This window comes from Protopterus annectens, chromosome 9.part0 (assembly GCF_019279795.1).
Source record: "Protopterus annectens isolate FY-2018-M chromosome 9.part0, PAN1.0, whole genome shotgun sequence".
Classification (NCBI taxonomy): domain Eukaryota; kingdom Metazoa; phylum Chordata; order Ceratodontiformes; family Protopteridae; genus Protopterus; species Protopterus annectens.
The window spans coordinates 1,103,760,662-1,103,781,818 of NC_056743.1; the positions used below are offsets into that span (position 1 = coordinate 1,103,760,662).

The 21,157-nt window shown below is 42.8% G+C and overlaps 1 protein-coding gene across 6 annotated transcripts in view; it reads right to left on the minus strand.

Moving 5' to 3' along the window:
• The window catches only part of COPZ1 (COPI coat complex subunit zeta 1), a 682,287-nt gene that overhangs the window by 54,021 nt on the left and 607,109 nt on the right, over window positions 1-21,157 (minus strand). For 5 of the 6 annotated variants that reach the window (XM_044083950.1, XM_044083951.1, XM_044083949.1 and 2 more), the window contains one exon: window positions 3,308-3,346. The exons of the other annotated variant lie outside the window; for it this stretch is intronic. In XM_044083950.1, coding sequence (XP_043939885.1) covers window positions 3,308-3,346 — 39 coding nt within the window. The remainder of the gene's footprint in view (window positions 1-3,307; window positions 3,347-21,157) is intronic. 6 annotated transcript variants of the gene reach the window in all.

The following is a 21,157-nucleotide window of genomic DNA, read 5'->3' on the forward strand; positions in this document are numbered from 1 at the left end:
GTGCTACAAGGCTGACACCAGACAAATTAGGGAAAGCTTGGTCTTGCACTAGATTAGAACAGCAACTGCAACAATAGTCTACAGGGGCAGAGGCACTTTACTCTGACAGCTTATACCCAAGGCAACTACATCTGGGCCCCTGCTGGTACATAAAACTGAGGCAGGATGTTAAGCCCGTGGATGAATATCTGGGTCACCAAATGTCAGAGGTACTGACACCTGGTTCCTAAATGACTGCAACAGCTTATGACTGTTAAATTTACAACTGCCTGGCCTCTTGTAGGACAATGAAGCATCAGGTACCAGGATGCTAGGCTCACAGCAGGTAACTACTAGCCTGCTATAACCAGAATGTGCAAGTCCAATATCCAAGAGGCCAACAATGGATCAACACTGTCTGGTACAAGAAAAGAACGGGGAATGAAAAAGGATGAATGCCTGCATTGTCATTACTCAAGCAAGCAATGGTACAAAAATGAAGCTTGAAGCAATCTGACCAGCAACTAGGAATATTCAGTGATGGTACATACTGGTCATAGTCCATCTGCATGAGGGCTGAAGTATGGGCAGAGGATGGGTGAGCAACAGGTGAACCAACAGACAGCAACTGGCCCAGAGGAAAACCTTCTAGTTCAGCCTCAAACTCTCCAAATGGGGAGGGTTAGATGGATGAAATTAGAACTGCTGTACTGTCAGGCATTGCAGATAACTTCCACAGCAAGAAAGACTTCCTGAGAAGAAGTGACTGTAAAGAAGGAACACTTTCCTAAGCCAGTACAGTACGCACAGTATGGAAAAACAAGCAAAGGGTCCAGAAGGCGGCATAGCACTGGTGCGGGAGAACCTCTCCTGCCTTTTCCCCTATTTTCCCTTTTTTTTTTGGGAGGGGGGGGGGGTCATTTCTAGGCCTCGCATAAGAACAGAAAAACGGACATGCCAACATTTTCCCTTCCTGAAACACGGTGAAAAGGTACTTCTCCCTGTGACATTGCAGACAATCCCTGCATGCTTCAATCCTGTGCTTGGGCAACAAAGACAGTTAAAAAGCAATAAAGCATTTTTTTCTAATTAATTGAAGATGCTGGACCAATTGTTGTCAGACTCTAGCACCATACATGCCAAGGAAGACTTGTAGAATTTCTGTCTTGTTCTGCCTGAATGAGGAGTCTAGAGCCAGCCCACAGACTCAAAAAATCAGCTGTATGCTAGATGAAAAAAATGTGGAGCAGACCTACTGCTAAAAGGCAAGTTCTATGCAAGTCTTGCAGTCAATACCTTAAAATAAAGTCAATTACCTAAGCAAAGAACTGCTACAACAAAAGTCTGGGAGCAGCACAGAGAGGATCCCTGGTTGAAAACATCAGAAGAGAAAAGGACATCCTACATCCTATGATTAAGTATAACCTAGTACTAGACAGCCCTAAAACCAAAACCTTGCCACAAAAATACAATCTATGAGAGGTAGGGGCTATCAAAGCCCCTGGCAGATTCACCTGAAGGCCTTTAAAAATCAAAGACTCATTTCTCTTACTTTTTACCAGTCTTACGGCATTTGTCCTTGGAATGAAGACTGTATGAACATTCCTTGAAAACATGCTTACTCTCCTCAGATTCCATCTCAGCAAGTATTGAAGTCAGGAACGCCTCAAACCCTAAAATTGACACTAGAGGGGAGTTACCAAATAAAATCTTTGGTATTCCCTGAATTAGGAATGCTTTGCAAGGGTGCATGGCTACAGAAACAGCACTGGGATGGTCAACTTCAAAATCCCGTTATGACGCAAACATTTTTAAAGCAACAGAAATTTAAAGTTTGCTTTTTCCTTCACCAAATATGTACTTTGCTAATGGTGATTAGGAACAGTTCCCTGGATTGCACGAGTGGTATGAAAACCATAGACGCTTTTGAAGTGCAGGTGTCTTAAGGCTGGCACGGTGCATTAGAATGCACTGTAAGGGCTGCTTTTTTTTTTTTTTTTTTTTAAATCACCAAGCACAGTGCTTCTGGGAAGAATAAACCCCTAGGTCAGGACTGTTCCAGAAGCCCCTATGAAGTAAGATCATCTGTTTTCACAATTAATGCAGAGTTCCTGGCTTCAGTCTAGTGACCAATTCATTATAGTACCATCCCAACACAAATCTTCAGAGAAACACCAATACCCTTTTTCAGAACTGTTGCAGTCTACCACTGACAAAACAGGCACAATACCTGTAAATGCAGCTCTACTAACATTCACTACATTTAGTGTACATTCCTCTTAAATACATGGATGTTAAAGGGTTAAAGCTAAATTCCAGGTCATTATGTTTTCTGAATCACTCATGCCATTAAGCTTTCCCGACTCTTGCATAAGCATGCACATTACAAAGCAAGGTCCTAGTAGACATTCCACAATGATCCTATGCAATGCAAGTTTCTACGACATACATATGTAAGCTTGTCGTGAACTATACCTTATAAAATGTAAATACATTCCCAGTTGTATTTAACATTTTTTTTGGGGGGGGGGGCTACTCACTAAAATGGTTCAAACCTCACCAACTTTACATCCTCAGACAAATGTCAAACTACCACCAAACAGCAAAATCCGCCCAGTGAATAGAGGATGGGTGTATCAAAAAGTAATAAAATATACAACATCCAAATACGGCCAATAACTTTTTTTTTATTTTATTCGTAAATGTCTACTCCCGAGTCATGTTACTGACTAGGACAGTCTTTAGCCAACATACTTTGCTCTACATTTAACATGCCAGGTGCACTACATGCCCTTTATCCATTGATTACACTATTAAGGAAGAAAAGCAAAACAAAGCATATATGCCATTTTGTTTAGCAAAGTGAAAAGCTGGTTCATTACAATAAACTTCAGAAGTGAACATAGATATTTTACAAATACCACAAATTAAAAAACTGCATGACTAAACTCCAAAGAAATATAAAACTGTGCTCACCAACATTGCTTGAGTAAAGAACTAGGCACGAAAGAAAATAAATGTGCCATGACCACAAGGCTCCATAAATAACCACCTTTAATGAAGCAAATGCAAGTGTTCAACAGAGACATATAATGGGTTTCAGTCAAAGTGTTATCACATTTAAGCACCTGCATTTGCTTTATGAAAGGCAATCATTTATACAGCCCAATAATACTAGCATACCTTCTGTTCTGAATAAACTCCAGTGATTTATATTAATGCATTTTGTTTCTCGGTCTTTGCCAGTGTTTAATTAAATCATTTCCATCAATTGTTTGCCATGAGGCTCACTTGCTATGGGGCTTGACAACTAATAGAAAGTACCAACCTGAGACATAGTCTGTTCTGTAAGAGGAACATCATCACCCTGAAAAAGAGAAAATTATAAACCCACATGAAATCAAGTGATAAGTCTAAACAGCAATTGTGCCAATATCCAACCCAACCTCTACAGCTCTGAAATATTTGCTGACACCTACACTGATGGAATTTGAATTTTTCACAAAAAACTGTAAAAGCGATATTAAATATCCTTTTGCTCATGCTGTCATATGTATGCAGGGACAGCAGATTCTGAGAAACCGGTACTAGCACAAATGTAGCCAACGGATCCTTTTAATCAGTTATAAAATTTAGTAAGCTTTAGAAATTACGTCACAAACTGTGATAAATTTCACATCACACATGCTTAAAACTTTCTTCACCTATGCAAGGTTTGTTAAACAGCCACTAATGTAAAAGCAATAATCTAATACTGTGCATACAAGCTTTTGACTAGATTTGTGGTCATGTTCCCAAAGCACACTTTTGCATATGCAAGTTCTAAATGAAATTGCCATCGTTACATTTTTGTGCCTCTGTGTTGCACTTCGTTTGGGTAATCAGGACTGCTACAATATGAATGAGAAAAGCTGCTGTCACACATGCAGCAACTGGTTGAGAACATTGCATACAGCTGGATATACAATACTGCAGGAAAATATGCTTATTTGCATCCTGGCTAAATGTGCCTTAAAGCACATTAGGAGCAATTTTTTGCTAGACAAAACATAATTTCTGATACAGATGCTCTTAACTGCTTAGACATCATCATACAACTGGGCTTGCTGGGCTAAAATCAGTCAATAAGTACCAGACTTTTTCATGCCTAACTGCCTGCAAGAGTTTTACAAATTATTCCCTCTAACTACTAATTTATATGCGGTCTCACATCCAGGTGAAATGGCTTTTAGAATAACACAATACTTACCTTCCTACTCAAATGACCTAGGAGGGGACCCTCTTAATTGGGTCTATGGCTACATTCATTCTCATCAAAATCTGGTATTTTTTCCTCAGAGAATCCCACTAGCTAAGCACACCAGTGGTATTGGCACATGGTCTGATATTACATATACTTCATGCCTAGCCCTTGAGATTGCTTGGTTCATCCCTGCTGCTCATTGACAGCGTACATCATGCAACCAAAGAAACAACAAAGACAAGGCATTTACAGTGCACACAAGTAAAACACTGGTATGCATCTACTCAGCTTACATGGGAAAGTACAGTTGTGTACATTTACCTTAAATGTAGATGTTCGTGTATTCACTGTTGCAGTCAATAAAATTGGGTAATCTGCTTGCAGGTTGCCCTCAGTCGGCCTGATTAACAAAGTCTTGAATCCTGCGTCGGTTGCTGTCCCTTCTTCCATGACGTCAGGTCGTCAGGGGTATAAAACATGCAGCCGAAACCATTACATCAGTTTTTCTTGCCCCTGATCACAGGTGCCCCCCTAATGGGAAGCAATCAAACATAAAAACACAAAGGTATACCTCCAACAAAAAAGCATACACACCAAAAAGGCTTAAACATAGTAAAGGAAAGTAGAGGTATAGCCAAAAGAAGTTAGGGTGCAGGAGGGAGGGTAACCAGGACTGCAACAATGAATACACTCTAACATCTACATTTATGTTAAGTGTACACAACTGTACTATGTTCTTCGCGTTTCACTGTTGGGTAGATTCCCAAAGCTATGGTTGGGAGGAGTTTAGAGAGCATTAGGACCAGCTAGAAGGCCCTGCAAGACTGCAGTGGCAAAGCCAGCTCTGGATTTAGAGAAAATTGGCAAATGATAATGCTTGGTGAAAGTATGTATAGAACTCCAGGCAGCAGCTTCTAGGATGTCCCTGGTAGGAACGCCTCTGATAAAGGCTGTAGAAGTAGATGCAGCCCTGGTGGAGTGAGGTCTGATCTCCTGGGGGATAGGTTTTCCATGGTGCTTATAGCAGAAATGAATGCAATGGCTTATCCATTTAGAAATGGTTTGTTTTGAAATAGCCTTCCCCGCTGCCCCTGCAGCAAATGCTACCAGCAGTTGTTCAGATTTTCTTTGAGATTTAGCCCTGTCCAAGTAGAATCTAAGTTGCCTGTGCACATCCAAGGAATGCAGTATCCGTTCCCCCTTGTTCTGTGGATTTGGAAAGAAGGTTGGCAAATGAATGGACTGATTAAGAGCCACACTGGATACCACCTTGGGCATGAAGGATGGATTGGTTTTGAGTGACACCCTGTCCACATAAAAGATGATGAAATGCTCCACTGCCATAACGGCCTGTAATTCAGATACCCTTCTAGCTGAAGTGATTGCTAAAAGGAAAGCTGTTTTCCAAGAAAGAAATTTTAAGTCAGCAGTAGCAGCTGGCTCGAAAGGAGGTAGAGTGAGTTTTTCCAATACAAAGTTAAAGGTCCCAGGCTGAGGTTGGAGCTCTCTTGGTGGTCTCAAATTTTTGGCCCCTCTGAGGAAGTACAGTTGTGTACACTTACCATAAATGTAGACGTTCGAGTGTATTCACTTTTGCAGTCATTACATTTGGGTAATCTGCTGGCAGGTTGCCCTCAGTCAGCCTGATTAACAAAGTCTTGGGTCTTGCGTCAGTTGCTGTCCCTTCCATGACGTCAGGTTGTCAGGGGTACAAAGCATGCAGCCGACACCATTACATCAGTTTTTCTTGTCCCAGATATCAGTTGCCCCCCAAAACCAAAAACCCGGACTGCACAAGTGAATACACTCGAACATCTACATTTATGGTAAGTGTACACAACTGTACTATGTTCTTCGTGTTTCACTGTTGCAGTCATTACATTTGGGTAGAATCCCAAAGCTATGGTGGGAGGATGGATTTATACAGCATTAGGAGCAGCTATAAGGCCCTGCAGGACAGCAGTGACAAAGCCAGCTATGAATTTAGAAAAGAGGTAAATGGCAATGTTTGGTGAACGTATGAACTGAGCTCCAGGTAGCAGCTTCTAGAATGTCTCTGGTAGGAACCCCTCTGAGAAAGGCTGCAGAAGTAGATGCAGCCCTGGTGGAATGAGACCAGATCCCCTTGAGCACAGGTTTACCATGGTGCATATAGCAGAAACGAATACAATGGCTTATCCATTTGAAAATAGTCTGCTTTGAAATAGCCTTTCCCTCTGCCCCTGTAGCAAATGCCACCAATAGTTCAGATTTTCTTAGAGATTTTGTCCTGTTTAGGTAGAATCTTAAGTTGTCTGTGTACATCCAATGAATGGAGAATCCGCTCTCCCTTGTTCTGTGGATTGGGGAAGAAAGTTGGCAGATGAATGGTCTGATTAAGAGCTACACTGGATACCACCTTTGGCATGAAAGCTGGATTGGTCCTGAGGGCCACCCTGTCCAGATGAAAAATAATGAAAGGCTCCACTGCCATAAGAGCCTGTAATTCTGAAATCATTCTAGCTGAAGTGACTGCTAAAAGGAAAGCTGTTTTCCAGGAGAGAAATTTTAGGTCTGCAGTAGCAGCTGGCTCAAAAGGAGGGAGAGTGAGTTTTTCCAAAACAAAAATGAGGTTCCATGTAGGAGTTGGCGCTCTCCTGGGAGGTCTTAAATTTTTGGCCCCTCTGAGATACTGCTTTAGCAGAAGATGAGAGAAGAGGGGAGGTTCTGTGTTGTAATGAGCTGAAATGGCCGAGGCATGGATTTTTATGGAAGAAAAGGATAAGCCCTTGTGAAGCATCTCAGTTAAGTATTGCAGAATCTGAGGAATACTGGGCATTGCTGTGCTTATTCCTTGTGATTGGTTCCAGGCACAATCTTTTCCAGTTGTCAGCATAAGATTTTCTAGTGCTAGGTCTTCCAAAATGACATCCATCACTGGTTTGCTGAGGGATGCCAAGGGAGAAATTAGTTGATTAGCCATGCTGCAAGATTCAAAGTTTGGAGCAGAGTGTGAATAATTTTGTAGTACTGCTGAGACAGTAGGTAAGGTGTCCGAGGCAGGTGCCATGGAGGAAGGTGCGACATATTGCGCAGGAGTGGGTACCAGTGTTGGCGAGGACAGTCTGGAGCAATCAGAATCATTTTTGGTTTGTCCTGTTTGACTTAGTAGAACTTTGGAGAGCAGAGGCAGAGGGGGAAAAGCATAGACTGATAGGGCATCCACTTTCCAAGCTTTCTTGTGATGAATTCTTGTGCAGAATTTGTCCAATTGAAAGTTCTGGAGTGAGGCAAAAAAGTCTATGTCTGGGTTCCCCCATTTGCGTGTCAACATGTTGAAAACTTGTGGTTCCAGTTTCCATTCATGTGGGTCCATTAGATTTCTGAAAAAACACACGATTCCTCCACTCCTTCACCAATAAAGCATACAAAATACAAATGGAGAACACCGACTGCTGCAAGTTAGAATTTTTTTTAAAAATTCTAACTTGCAGCAGTCGGTGTTCTCCATTTGTATTTTGTATCCATTAGATTTCTGCTTAGTTCGTCTGCCAGAGTATTTAGCTTTTCTGGCAGGAATTGAGCTTGTAGTTGTATCTGATAGGTCAAGGCCATGTCCCACTATGCCATGGCTAGTCTGCAAAGAGGGTAGGAATGTGTACCCCCCCTGCTTGTTTATGTACCACATAACTGTGGTGCTGTCTCTATCAGTGGCTGTCCTGGATGAAGGTAGTCCTTGAAGGCTGTCAGAGCATTCTGTACAGCTAGCATCTTTCTGATTGATATGTAGGTGCATTTGATTTGGGCTCCATTTGCCTGAATGCACTTCCCTGCCAGATGAGCCCCCCCCCCCCAAGCATAGTCTGATGCATCTGTTAGGGTTTGGGTGGCAGGGGGTAGAGTGATCATCAGTCCCTTGTTTTGGTGGCAGGCCTCTGCCCACCACAGGAACTCTAGTTGCAGGCAAGGTATAATAGGAATCATTGTTTCCAGGCTGTGACAATGTTGACTCAAACTTTTTAAGTACCACTGAAGTTCCCTCATATGCAGTCTTGCATATGGAATTAGAAGAATGCAGGAGGCCATGGACCCCAAGGCCTGCAAAATTTGTCCTGCAGATAGCAGGGTTGTTGTGGCCACCTGTTTGAAGTAAATCAATTGAATTTGCTTTTCTGGCGTAAGGTAAGCCATCTGGGCAGTTGTATTCAAGCTTGCACCCAGGAATGTAATTTTTTGAGAGGGTACCAGTTGTGATTTATTTTCGTTTATGGTGTACCCTAGACAAGTTAGAACCCTTTTTACAAACGCCAGATTCTTCAGAAGAATTTCCTTGTTTTCTGCCTGAATTAGACAATCGTCCAGGTATGGATATATTTGAATATTTCCCTGCCTGCAAAACACAATTACTGGTGCCAAGCACTTTGTGAAGACCCTGAGCGCAGTAGATAAGCTAAAAGGTCAGTGCAGAGAACTGGCATCTTCTGCAAGATTCCCCAATTGGGATAGGCAGGTAAGCCTCTCAAGTCTAGAGTTACCAACCAGGCATCTTTGCCTAGCATAGGTAGTAACTGCTGAAGAGTTAGCATCTTGAATTTTGGTATGTCCAGAAATGTGTTTAGAGTGGATAAGTCCAGAATTGGACGCCATGATTTGCCTTTTCTGGGTATCAGGAAAAGTCTAGAATAGAAACCTTGTCCCCTTTTCCTCTTCTGGTACTGGTTAGCCCCCATGTTCATGAGGGATAGAACTTGTTTCTGGGCCTCTGCCCACTGATTTGGGGGCAGATCTAGCCATCTGTTTGGGACTGGCAATGTGTGGAAGTGAAATCTGTATCCCTGGGATACTATATTTAAAACCCATTTGTCCTGGGTAATAAGTTGCCAGTTTCCTGCATGAAGCGCTAGTTTTCCCCCCAAAGGGGCGGCTAAGAGGCAAGTGCTTGGTGATCGTAGAAGGAAGTCAGTGAGACCGTTTACCATAGGGAGGTGCCTTGTTGCTTTCAGATTTGGAGGTGGAGGCACCCCATTGTTTTGTTTTAAAAGTTCCTTGCGACTGAAACCTGGAGCCTTTGGAATGTCTTGATTTGACTTGAGCGGCTCTCAAGGGGACTGGAAAGGACCAGTTCTTAGTAGGCCAGTGCCTACTAAATCTTGGAGGTTGCACTTGTAAGAAATCTTTCACAGTTTGCATAGATTTAACTTTATCTTCCATCTTTTTTTAACACTTCTTCAGCCTTATTACCAAAGAGACGGTCCTGTTGTAAAGGAGCATCCAACAATTTTGCTTTAACATGGTCAGGCAGAGTTTGCTCTTTGAGCCAAGCATGCCTTCTTAGTACATATCCAGTTACAGCAGCCCTGCAAGAGGCCTCCAAGGAATCAAAACCACATTGCAAAGTATGTTTTCCAACTTGTTCAGCTAAACGCAATAAATCCAATGTTATTACTACACGAGTTGCTTTGAAGGGAACTATATTGATAGGATAAAATTACTCTACTGCCTGCCGTATGTTGGCTACCTCTCCATCCAATCATCAGCTGTTGCAGATATTCTTCGTGTTTCACTGTTGCAGTCATTACATTTGGGTAATCTGCTTGCAGGTTGCCCTCAGTCGGCCTGATTAACAAAGTCCTGCGTCGGTTGCTGTCCCTTCCATGATGTCAGGTCGTCAGGGGTATAAAGCATGCAGCTGACCCCATTACATCAGTCTTTCTTGCTGTGCGATGCCCAAAGCAGAAGCAGTTCGCAAGTGCCGGTTGGCAGACTCCTGAAATTTTCGTTTTCGAGTTTCAGAACTGAAGTCTTCAACTAAAAGCTTCCCCGTTGGGGAAACTTTCTTGCTCCTTACCGATGTCAGTAAAAGTTAATAATTGCATTACTTGTGTAAAGCAAATACCTCAAAGATTTTCATTCGTACTGTATTCCTTGCTTAGGCCCTGACCACAACATACCTTGCTGTCGGTTTTGTGCTTTATTTTATCCACGCATTATCCGTCGGTATATTTTCGCTTCTAAATATTTTGGTTCTTGGTTTAATTGTCCAGAAATGTCGTCTGTTAGCCATCCGACTATCGGGATTCCGAAAAAATGCGAAGATAAAGATGGAGGCCACAGAGGTCCAAAACTGCCGACGATGCTTCTAAGCCAGTTGACAGTTCGCCGGTACGCAGTGAGGCACTTTCGCAGCCCCTGATACCTGCTACTTCTGATTCGCAGGCCTCTACTTAGACCCATTCTGAGTCCGGTATGCCGCGAGATGCTTCATCTATGGAACCCGCGGATGTCTCTACCTTGGATGGGTCCGGAGCTGCTGTACAGGCACTGGCTTCTGAGGGTGTATTCAGGCCTACGGACTTGCATATTAAATCAACGTTTCCTTCATTACTAAGGCCTAAATCTTGATCCATGTCTAAAAAAACGACGCCCAGGCCACATGCTCAGGCCTCTATACCTAAAAAAACAAATGATAAAAATGGCTGAAGACCTAATAACTCTAATCAGGGGTAGCAAACCCACCCCCCCCCTCCTAAGAGGCCTAGGGCTGAGCTTGATTATGAATCTTCTGATCAGGATTCTGTTTTTTCTGACTCTTCTGAGGCCCTGGATTTGTCCTTGCCTACTTATGAGGATTCTAATGCAGAGGACTCTATTCCCTCTACTTCCCCTCCTGAGGATTTTTCTTTTGGGGAAACCTTACATACTCTAAGGGAGCATTTTCACTGGGAAAGCCAGGAATTTTCAGATTCAAAAAAGAGGCTGAAGGATTTCCTCCTCCTAACTCAGTGTAGGCCTTTGGCTATTCCTCCTGTACTAGACATTGTTGTTGCCTTCTCAGAATCCGGTTTGGCCCCTGATTCCCTGCCTCCTGCTCCCAAGTAAACCTGACAGATACTATAGGGTCCCAGAGTCCCAAAAGTTCCTTTTCAAAAATCCTATTGCAGATTCAGAGACTATTTCACAGGGGCCCAAGGGCATTAAGGCTTCTACTGCTAAAAATCCTACCCCTTCTGATAGAGACTCCAGGGCGCTGGACAGATGGGGTAAAAAGGTTTACACTTCAGCAACCTTCGCCATTCGAGCTTTAAACTGCCAATTTCATATGTTAAAATATCAGCAATGTGTTATTGGCCTGCATAAAAAGAAAATGATGTTACAGGCTACACACGCTCTAGGAACCTAAATCTTGTCACCGCAATAAACAGAACACGCTGGAGGGATAGATTCCTGTCTCAGAGCCTTCCCATACTCTGGAACAAACTACCTATCTATATCAAACTAAGTTCCTCATTAGCACTCCAAGAAAAATCCTGATTGGATGGGAGATGGGAAATTTACCCTGGGGATCAAGTCTGTGGCTCTGCTTGACAGGGGCACAGGAAAATAATTTTCTTGGGTGGCAAAAGCCAGGCTACCATTTGGCTAGGCTTATATAGGCCCTAGGGCCAATAGCCTAGTACCTACCTATGAACCTATTCCTGACTGTGTGGAAAATAGACTTACAGGATTTAATGCATTCTGCTGAACAAGTTGGAAAACTTACTTTGCAATGTAGTTTTGATTCTTTAGAGGCCTCTTGCAGGGCTGCTGATGTTCTTCGTGTTTCACTGTTGCAGTCATTACATTTGGGTAATCTGCTGGCAGGTTGCCCTCAGTCGGCCTGAATTCCAAAGTCTTGGGTCCTGCGTCGGTTGCTGTCTCTTCCATGACGTCAGGTTGTCAGGGGTATAAAACAAGCAGCCAACGCCATTTTCTTTAGTTTTTCTTGCTGCGCGGTGCCCATCTACATTTATGGTAAGTGTACACAACTGTACTTTACTGGGTCTGTGCTCAGAAGGCATGCTTGGCTTAAGGAGCATTCTTTGCCTGATCATGTTAAAGCTAAATTGTTGGATGCTCCTTTAAATCAGGACTGCCTGTTTGGCAACAAGGCTGAAGAAGTTCTTAAAAAGATGGAAGTTAAAGCTAAATCTATGCAAACTGTTAAAGATTTTTTACAAGTTCAGCCTCCTAGATTTAGTAGGCACTGGCCCTCTAAGAATTGGCCCTTTCCAGCCCCTTCCAGGCCTTTTCAAGCCAAACCCCGACACAGCAAAAACCCCAGGTTTCAGTCCCAGGGGACTCTCAGAACTAAGCAGTGGGGGGCTTCTGCTTCCAAGTCTGGAAATAAGACTCCCCCCTATGGTAAACTGTCTCAATTACTTCCTTTTAAAATTTCCAAGCACTAGTCTTCTGACAGCCCCTTTGGGGGGAAAGATTGCTCTTCACACAGAGCTGAGAACTCATTACCCAGGACAAATGGGTTTTAAATAGTGTCCCAGGGATACAGATTTCACTTCCACATGATGCCAACGCCAAGTGGGTGGCCGAACCTACCCCCAAATCAGTGGGCAGAGGCCCAAAAACAAGTACTTTCTCTGTTAAGCATGGGGGCTATTCAACTGGTACCAGAAGAGGAAAAGGGACAAGGTTTCTACTCAAGACTTTTCCTGATACCCAGAAAAGACAAATCATTGCGTCCTATCTTGGACCTGTCTAAACTAAACACCTTTCTGGAGATTCCAAAATTCAAGATGCTGACTCTACCAGTTACTTCCTATGCTAGGCAAAGACGCCTGGATGGCAACACTAGATTTAAAAGAAGCATATCTGCACATCCCAATCAGGGAATCTTGCAGAAGATACCTACGCTTCAAAGCTGGCTACATGCACTATCAGTTCTCTGCACTGCCCTTGGGATTATCTACTGCACCCAGGGTATTCACAAAGTGCCTAGCTCCAGTTATTGCATTTTGCAGGCAAAGAAGTATTCAAATATACCCATACCTGGACAATTGTCCAATTCAGGCAGAAAGCCAGGACATACTTTTGAATCATCTCGCTTTTGTAAAAAGGGTTCTAACTTGTCTGGGGTACACCATAAACGAAAAGAAATCACAACTGGTACCCTGTCAACAAATTACATTCCTGGGAGCAAGTTTGAATACAACTTCCCAGATGGCTTTCCTCACGTAAGAAAAGCAAATTCATTTGATAACCTACTTCAAACAAGTGGCCAAAAAAACCCTGCTATCTGCAAGACAAATACTGCAAGGCTTAGGGTTCATGGCTTCCTACATTCTTCTAATTCCATATGCAAGACTGCATATGAGGAAACCACAGTAGCATCTAAAAAGCCTATGGAGTCAACATTCTCACAGCCTAGAAACAATGATGCCTGTCATACCTTGCCTACGCCTAGAGTTCCTTTGGTGGGCAGAGGCCTGCCACCAAAACAAGGGACTACCTTTCACACCAACCCCTGCCACCCAAACCCTAACAGATGCATCAGACTATGCAAGGGAGGCTCATCTGGCAGGGAAGTACATTCAGGGCAAATGGAACCCAAGTCAAATGCACCTGCATATCAATCAAAAAGAAATGTTAGCTGTACAGAATGCTCTGACAGCCTTCAAGGATTATATTTCTTCCAGGACAACTAATGGTAAAGACGGACAACACCACAGTTATGTGGTACATAAGCAGGGGGGTACACATTCTTATCCCCTCTGCAAACTAACCATGGCATTGTGGAACACAGCCTTGAGCTACCAAGTGCACCTACAAGCTCAATTTCTGCCAGAAAAATTAAATACACTGGCAGACTGACTAAGCAGAAATCTCATGGACCCACACAAGTGGAAACTGGAACCAGCATTTTCAACATGTTGACAAGTGAATGGGGGACCCCAGATATAGACCTGTTTGCCTCCCCCCAGATCTATCAATTGGACAAATTTTGTACAAGGACTCCCCACAAACAAGCCTGGAAAGTGGATGCTCTGTCCTTTAGCTGGAAAAACCTATCGGTCTATGCCTTCCCCCCACTGCCTCTGCTCTCCAAAGTACTATTAAAAGTCAAACAAGACAAACCAAGCATGATTTTGATTGCTCCAGACTGGCCACGCCAATACTGGTACCCCCTCCTGCGCAGTGTGTCACGGTTCTCTCCATGGCACCTGCCTCAGACTCCTTCCCTGCTGTCTCAACAGAAGAACCAGATTCTGCACACTCAGCTTCCAACACTGAACCTTGCAACCTGGCTAATTACTTAAACTCTCCCTTACCATCCCTCTGTAAACCTGTGATGGATGTCAACCTAGAGGCAAGGAGGCCTAGTACTAGCAAATCTTATGCCGAAAAATGGAAAAGATTCTGTGCCTGGAACGAATCTCAAGGGATGAGCACAGTTGTTGTCTTTCGGCTTTTCCTGGTTAGGGGTCGCCACAGCGGAACTCCGATCCGCTAATGATTGGCAGTAGATTTTCACGAATGCTGAGGTGCCAGCTCGATGTTCAACCTTCAACGAAGGCACGCCCATTTACACATGCCTTTCGAACACCCACCCAACCGCAGGGAGGACATGCAGACTCCACACAGAAGGCACTCCCCACACTCCAGCCGAGAATCGAACGGAAGAACCTTTTGCTGTGAGGCAAAGCTACCACTGCAGATTGCTGAAGGAGTGAGCACAGTAGCACCTAATTTACCTCAGATTTTACAATACTTAACTGAGATGATTCACAAGAGCCTGTCTTTTTCCTCCATTAAAATCCACGTCTTAGCCATTTCAGATAATTTTAACATAGAACCTCCCTTCTTCTCTCATCCACTGCGCAAAGAGATTTCTTCATGTTTCACTGTTGCAGTCATTACATTTGGCAGGCTGCCCTCAGTCAGCCTGATTAACAAAGTCTTGGGTCCTGCATTGGTTGCTGTCCCTTCTTCCATGACGTCAGGTTGTCTGGTATAAAACATGCAGTAGACGCCATTACATTAGTCTTTCTTGTTGTGCGGTGCCCGAAGCAGAAGCAGTTCGCAAGTGCTGGTCGGCAGACTCCTGAAATTTTCGTTTTTGAGATTCAGAACCGAAGTCTTCAACTAAAAGCTAAGTACCCTGTTAGGGAAACCTTGTCTTGCTCCTTACTATGTCAGTAACATTTAATAATTACATTACTTGTGGTAAGAAAATACCTCAAGGATTTTCATTTGTACTGTATTCCTTGTCTAGGCCCTGACCACAACGTGCCTTGCTGTCGGTTTTGTGCTAAATTTAATCAACGCACGATTAAACGTCTGTGTATTTTTGCTTCTAAATATTTTGGCTCAAGATTTAACTATCCAGAAATGTCGGTTCGCAACCAGACTACCGGAACACTTACAAAACGCAAAGAAAAAGACAGAGACCGTCGAGGTCCAAAACCGACTACGCTTCTCCTAAGCCATTTGCCAGTACTCAGTGAGGCGCTTTCGCAGCCCCCGATACCTGCTTATTCTGGTTCACAGGCTTCTACTGAGACCCATTCGGAGTCCAGTATGCTGCGAGATGAGATGCTTCAGTTATGGAACCCGCGGATGTCTCTACCTTAGATGGGTCTGGAACCGCTGTGCAGGCACCGGCTTCTGAGGGTATTTTCAGGCCTACAGATTTTGGCCATCTTCAAAACTAAGGCCAAAATCTAAATCTGTGTCTAAAAAACTATCATGGGACTGCTTAAACAGAAAATGTTAATCTCTGACTGTGTGGAAAATAAAGAATTGCAGGTCATCTAACACTGGGGCACCCTTGTTGAGAAGCTCTATGGCTGAATGAAATCTCACGCAATACGTTCATCTGAGCAGGAATTGGAGTATAACTCAAGGACTAGGATTCAGAAGGTGGACTCACTAAGCAGAGAGGTACCAAATGAAACCAGACGCCTAAAGTCACTGTCAAAATAATAATGCTTGATGAAACTGTATTGCAGATCATATGGCTACACACAGATGTCTGCAACACAGACATTCTTGAAACACAGTAGAAACAGATAATTCTAGTGTAATGAACTCTTGACTACAGTATTTTCCAACAGGTAGTTCACCATTCACCCAGGTGGCAACATGCTATTTACTTGGCAATTTGTTTACAATCTGCCTGACAACAACGCACCTTCTCTACCAAGGATGATATCAACATGATTTTCTTAAACTCACATACCTGCTTCAGGGTAAAACCAGAACTGGTGGCACTCATCCAGAGTATGAAAGGCTCTCTGCTATGGTTTCCAACTAGGCAAAGAAAACAGGGATATGAAAAGTTTGGTTCAAGAGCAACTCAAAGTACATTCAGGAAAAAATTTATGACAGTCCTGAGGGGCACATGCCTTTAATGAAATATCACACAATGTTCCCTACATACGAGAGCTGGCAGATTAAGATATGATGAACACTAGAAAATGCATTTTTCAAGAAATACACTTTAGCGCCACTGAGTCTGCAGCTAAGCAGAAGATAGGCGAGTCAGTCGATATTAAGGTTCAAGTCCTAAGAAGAAGAGAGATTCTTCAAAGGCTATTAAGAACCTTGATGACAAGTCAGTTTGGACCAAAACAGTATTCTCCAGAAAGGCTCCATAGGCAGAAATAGCAGACGTGTATCTTGACTGGGGAATATCTGAGGCCCAAATGATACAGGTGTCAGAATACACTACCATCACCTAAAAACTGACCATATGAAACTGTACAAAGTACTGCTCTGCCCAAATGGAGAAAGGTTTCCTCTTGGAGGCATACGCCTGCCATATGGAAGGCTTTTTTAAAGCCTCAACCATTCCTGAGATCACCTTTGCAAGGTCTAGTGGGATCAGAGGATTTACATAGGAAGCTATACACAGACACTGAGCCAAGCTTGTTCACAAATCATGATGTGTATTCCACTGCCTGGATTACGAAGATTTCCTATACTGTCACAGGCATGAGAGCTTGAATTCACATCTCTCTTACTCCATTTTGGTCTTTCTTCAATGACTCTTACAAGGCATGGACTGAAGGGAATGGTAGGAATGTCTCACACAACTAAGGACAATGTGCCCAGCTCCTACTTCCTCTTTGTCCTGCAACACTACGTAGAACAAGGGCAGGATCTCATTCTCCCAAATGGCAAACAAATCATTCTCCAGACTGACCCATTTAACCAAGAGTCACACCAGAGATGACCTCTGAATTGTTAGCTGAAAAAAGGACCGGAGAAATAGCTAACAGTCTTGTAGCCTTGCAGCTCATTCCACTTCCTTGAGATGTGAAGAGGTAAGAGTGATGCCCCATTCCTGTCTACTGACAGAACACATCTTACGGTAGCAGTTATAAATACAAGACAGAATCATTACTTGTCTGAATGAGAAATGGTACAGCAATCAGCTTTTCAATGTCCTCTGGACTAGTCAGTCTACTTGCCTAACCTACAGCCTAATGCACTATGTGGTAAAACATTGTGTGTGCAATGACATTGCTGTTTACATAAACTCTCTGAATAGTTCACTTCATGTATCTCTATCTGCACTAGGAAAACTGTGAACTGCAAGTTTATGGTATATATTGGTGGGGGGTAAGTTTACATGTGTGCCTCTCTTACAGTACTGTTTTTTGCATATACTGAATACATTCCTGCTGTTGTATTTTTTGTTTCTGATGTAGAGTTTTCAAATTGGTTTTACTTTTTTTGTATCTTTTTATTTTTATTTCATTAATTTTTTTTATTCAAGTTAAAATTTTTTTCTTAATCTGTCTTCCATCTGTAAACTGTCATTCATATGGTACGAGCCTGAGTATCAAAAGTCTGTGCAGTGGCACACACTTTTTCCTGTGTGTTGATCTGCAAGGCAAAGTTTACTTTGACTACTTGAATTGCCATGTATAGGATTTGCAGCAATTTCTTTGGAGGGTGCACGGACTCTGAACCATAAGGCAGCTAATCTGTGCTACTTATAACTCGCCACAGAAACATGTACAGTAATGAACAGCAATGCGTTTGGCAGTAAAAACTAGATACTTAAGAGGTTGGTGGGAACAGATCACTACTCCAGGACCACAGTAACATGTTGGACACCTGGAGATCTGCAAAAGCATAATGACTCTGCAACTATTAACATCTCACAGTTTATACAACACTCATACTTTCAGATGTGCAAATGCAATGAAGACTGTGGTTGCTATAAGGCCAAGAGCACACAACAGTTAGAGAGTTTGAATTGTACAATTTATTCATACTCAGGATGCCACATATATTATCTTCTGACTTCTCTCTCACAGAAGGAATGGCTGTAATTAAGTATGTCCACTTCTGCATAACAGTAGTCCTCTGAGATGGATCCACAGAGGACATCTACCTGTTGGTTTATGTCCACCCTAGGGACCACAACTATAGTAATGCACACTGCAGCAAGAATTCTAGAAGTCCATGGACCACAGCACCAGGAAATTACTCTTGGAATGGGAACACACTGCTGCCCTACTCTGGCAAGGTTTATGCCAGAATGATTAACATCTTGGTAAACACTCTAGGACTAGGAGGAAGAGAGGGAAAAAAAAAAACATGAACAGTAACACACTCAGTGCAGTGGAGGGAGGGATCTTGTGTGTGGACTCCACTCACTGGTGACCTAAAAGGTATCCAACACATGCAACACCACCATTCAGACTCCCTTTGCAGCAGGGATAACAGACATGAAGGATTACCATCTGGAACCTATGTAAAAGATAAATTGAAATTTCTGAAATCTAGAATGGAATGGAATCATCCTTGCCCTTCAAAACTACAAACACACAAGACTACAATCTTCCCATAATTCTCCAAACTAGCAGCTGCAACTATGGGACCCTTTTCAGTGGTGGAGTCTGAGGCATGTCCAAAGAGAACTGTAAGAAGATGAACATTTTCCCTGATACATTAGAATATTTCACTAGATGTGGGTAGTTTCTGATTGCTGCTTTAAGAATGGAGTTGCTTACTGTTTTTTTACACACTCTGCATCCAAAAAAAAGCTGTATTACCTCATCTTAGAGTGGAACTCCCAGTGTTTCTCTTAAAGCTTGGTTTAAAAGACAGAAAATTCTGTATGGTTTTGAAAGGATAATAACCAATGAGGAGGACTGAACTATGGTTGTTTGGATTTGGGGAAAGATGAAGATTCATGCATTTTCTTCTTCACTCTGGATTACAAGCTTTGTGAACTCTTACAATTTGAAGCACAGCATTTTATCTAAAAGGGAAAATACAGCCTGCCTTCCCAAAAACGGTAAGCTAAACCTCTAAATCTGCATGTGTATCATCTGTGCCCACTACACAGACTTTAAGAGACTGGTTGGTAGCAGTCTTCTGTAGGAAGTAGAAATAACAGAATTATGATTGGGTCTCTGATAACCAACGTATGTACTCAAGTGACAGATGCAAAGAAATTCACCAAGACAGCGACATGAGTTGGTTGTGATTGGTGAGATCCAGTTATAATTCTATGTAATGGATGGAGCTTTACCTGCTCAATGTGCTGCCAATTACAGAAAAAAAGTATAGAAGCGTGAAGTCTTACACTAGCTTTCAAAGTCTATGAAAGCCACAAAAATTTATCACTGTCGGACCGCAGACAAAAAGTGTCCCTCTGAAGAATTTATTAATATAAACTATGGCAGAAAATCAAAGTGCAGTACAGTGAAGTATCCAACAGTTTTTCAAAGCTGTTTATCTTCTGCAGCAAACAGCTATTTGAGAACTGGGACTGCTCCCCAATCTGTAGTGCAAGACCAGCACTAGGATTCAATAAAGCCTACACATTGGTTTCTACCATGTGCACGTCTCGGCACGATGCGCATACGGGTGCAGAAACTTTTAAATTCAATAAGTACAGTGTAGCGGTGCAGGGAGTAGAGGTGAAGGTGGATGACTTTAAATACTTGGGATCAACAGTTCAGAGTAATGGCGAGTATGGAAGAGAGGTGAAGGAGAGTACAGGCAGGATAGAATGAATGGAGAAGAGTGTCGGGAATGATTTGTGACAGACGAGTACCAGTAAGAGTGAAAGGGAAGGTCTACAAGAGTGGAGTGAGACCAGCTATGTTATATGGGTTGGAGACAGAGGCACTGACAAAGGCAGGAGTCAGAGCTGGACATGGCAGAGTTACAGATGTTAAGATTTGCACTGGGTGTGATGAGGGTGGACAGGATTAGGAATAAGTATATTAGAGAGTCAGCCCAGGTTGGAAGGCTTGGAGAGAAAGCCAGAGAGGCAAGATTACGTTGGTTTGGACATGTGCTGAGGAGGGATGCAGAGTATATTGGGAAGAAAAAGATGCTAAGGATGAAGCGGCCAGGTAACAGGAAAAGAAGGCCTAAGATAAGGTTTTCGGATGTGGTGAGAGGACATGCAGGTGGTTGGTGTGACAGAGCAAGATGCGGAGGAAAGAAAGAAATCGCTGTGGCAACCCCTAATGGGAGCAGCCGAAAGAAGAAGCAGTGCACACCCCCATGCAAACAAGGTAAACACCATGGCATGCTAATTACTGCACAAGAAGCTGAACTGCATGCCAATCAACCAAGGCAATACACCTTGGAGGTATTCAACAGGTTATAAAGGCAACCGTGTAGACTCTATGCTGGTTTTCCATGAATTCCAAAACTTTTGGAATACAGCCACAGAAAGGAGTCTACACAGACAAAATAAAAAGTAAAACACCTGATATTTGTACACAACTGACCTTAACATGCAACAATAGGCTGCATGCAACAAAAGGAGTAACAATAGCAACATAATCCCTTTTTGTGCAACAAAAATGCAGCTTTGCTCACCCACCCCCAAATGAACAGTACACTTACAAGTAATGCAGACAGATACAAGTGTAAAAGTGTGCATTAATCAAAATAAATATAAAAACATTAAACAAACTATTCATAGTTACATGTCAGCATATGCAATATGTAGCTGATGAAATGCAGGCATATCATCTGTAAATCAATACTCTTCTGTGCAGACATATTCCAAAGCAATATCCTCTCTTCTGTGTTCAAGACAAACAATTCGGCTCCCCTTCAGTTCCCTAGCTACACAGATGCCTTCTGGTGTAGATTCACGGCTGTCAGCATACTGAAGATACAAATGGGCTTTGAATTCAT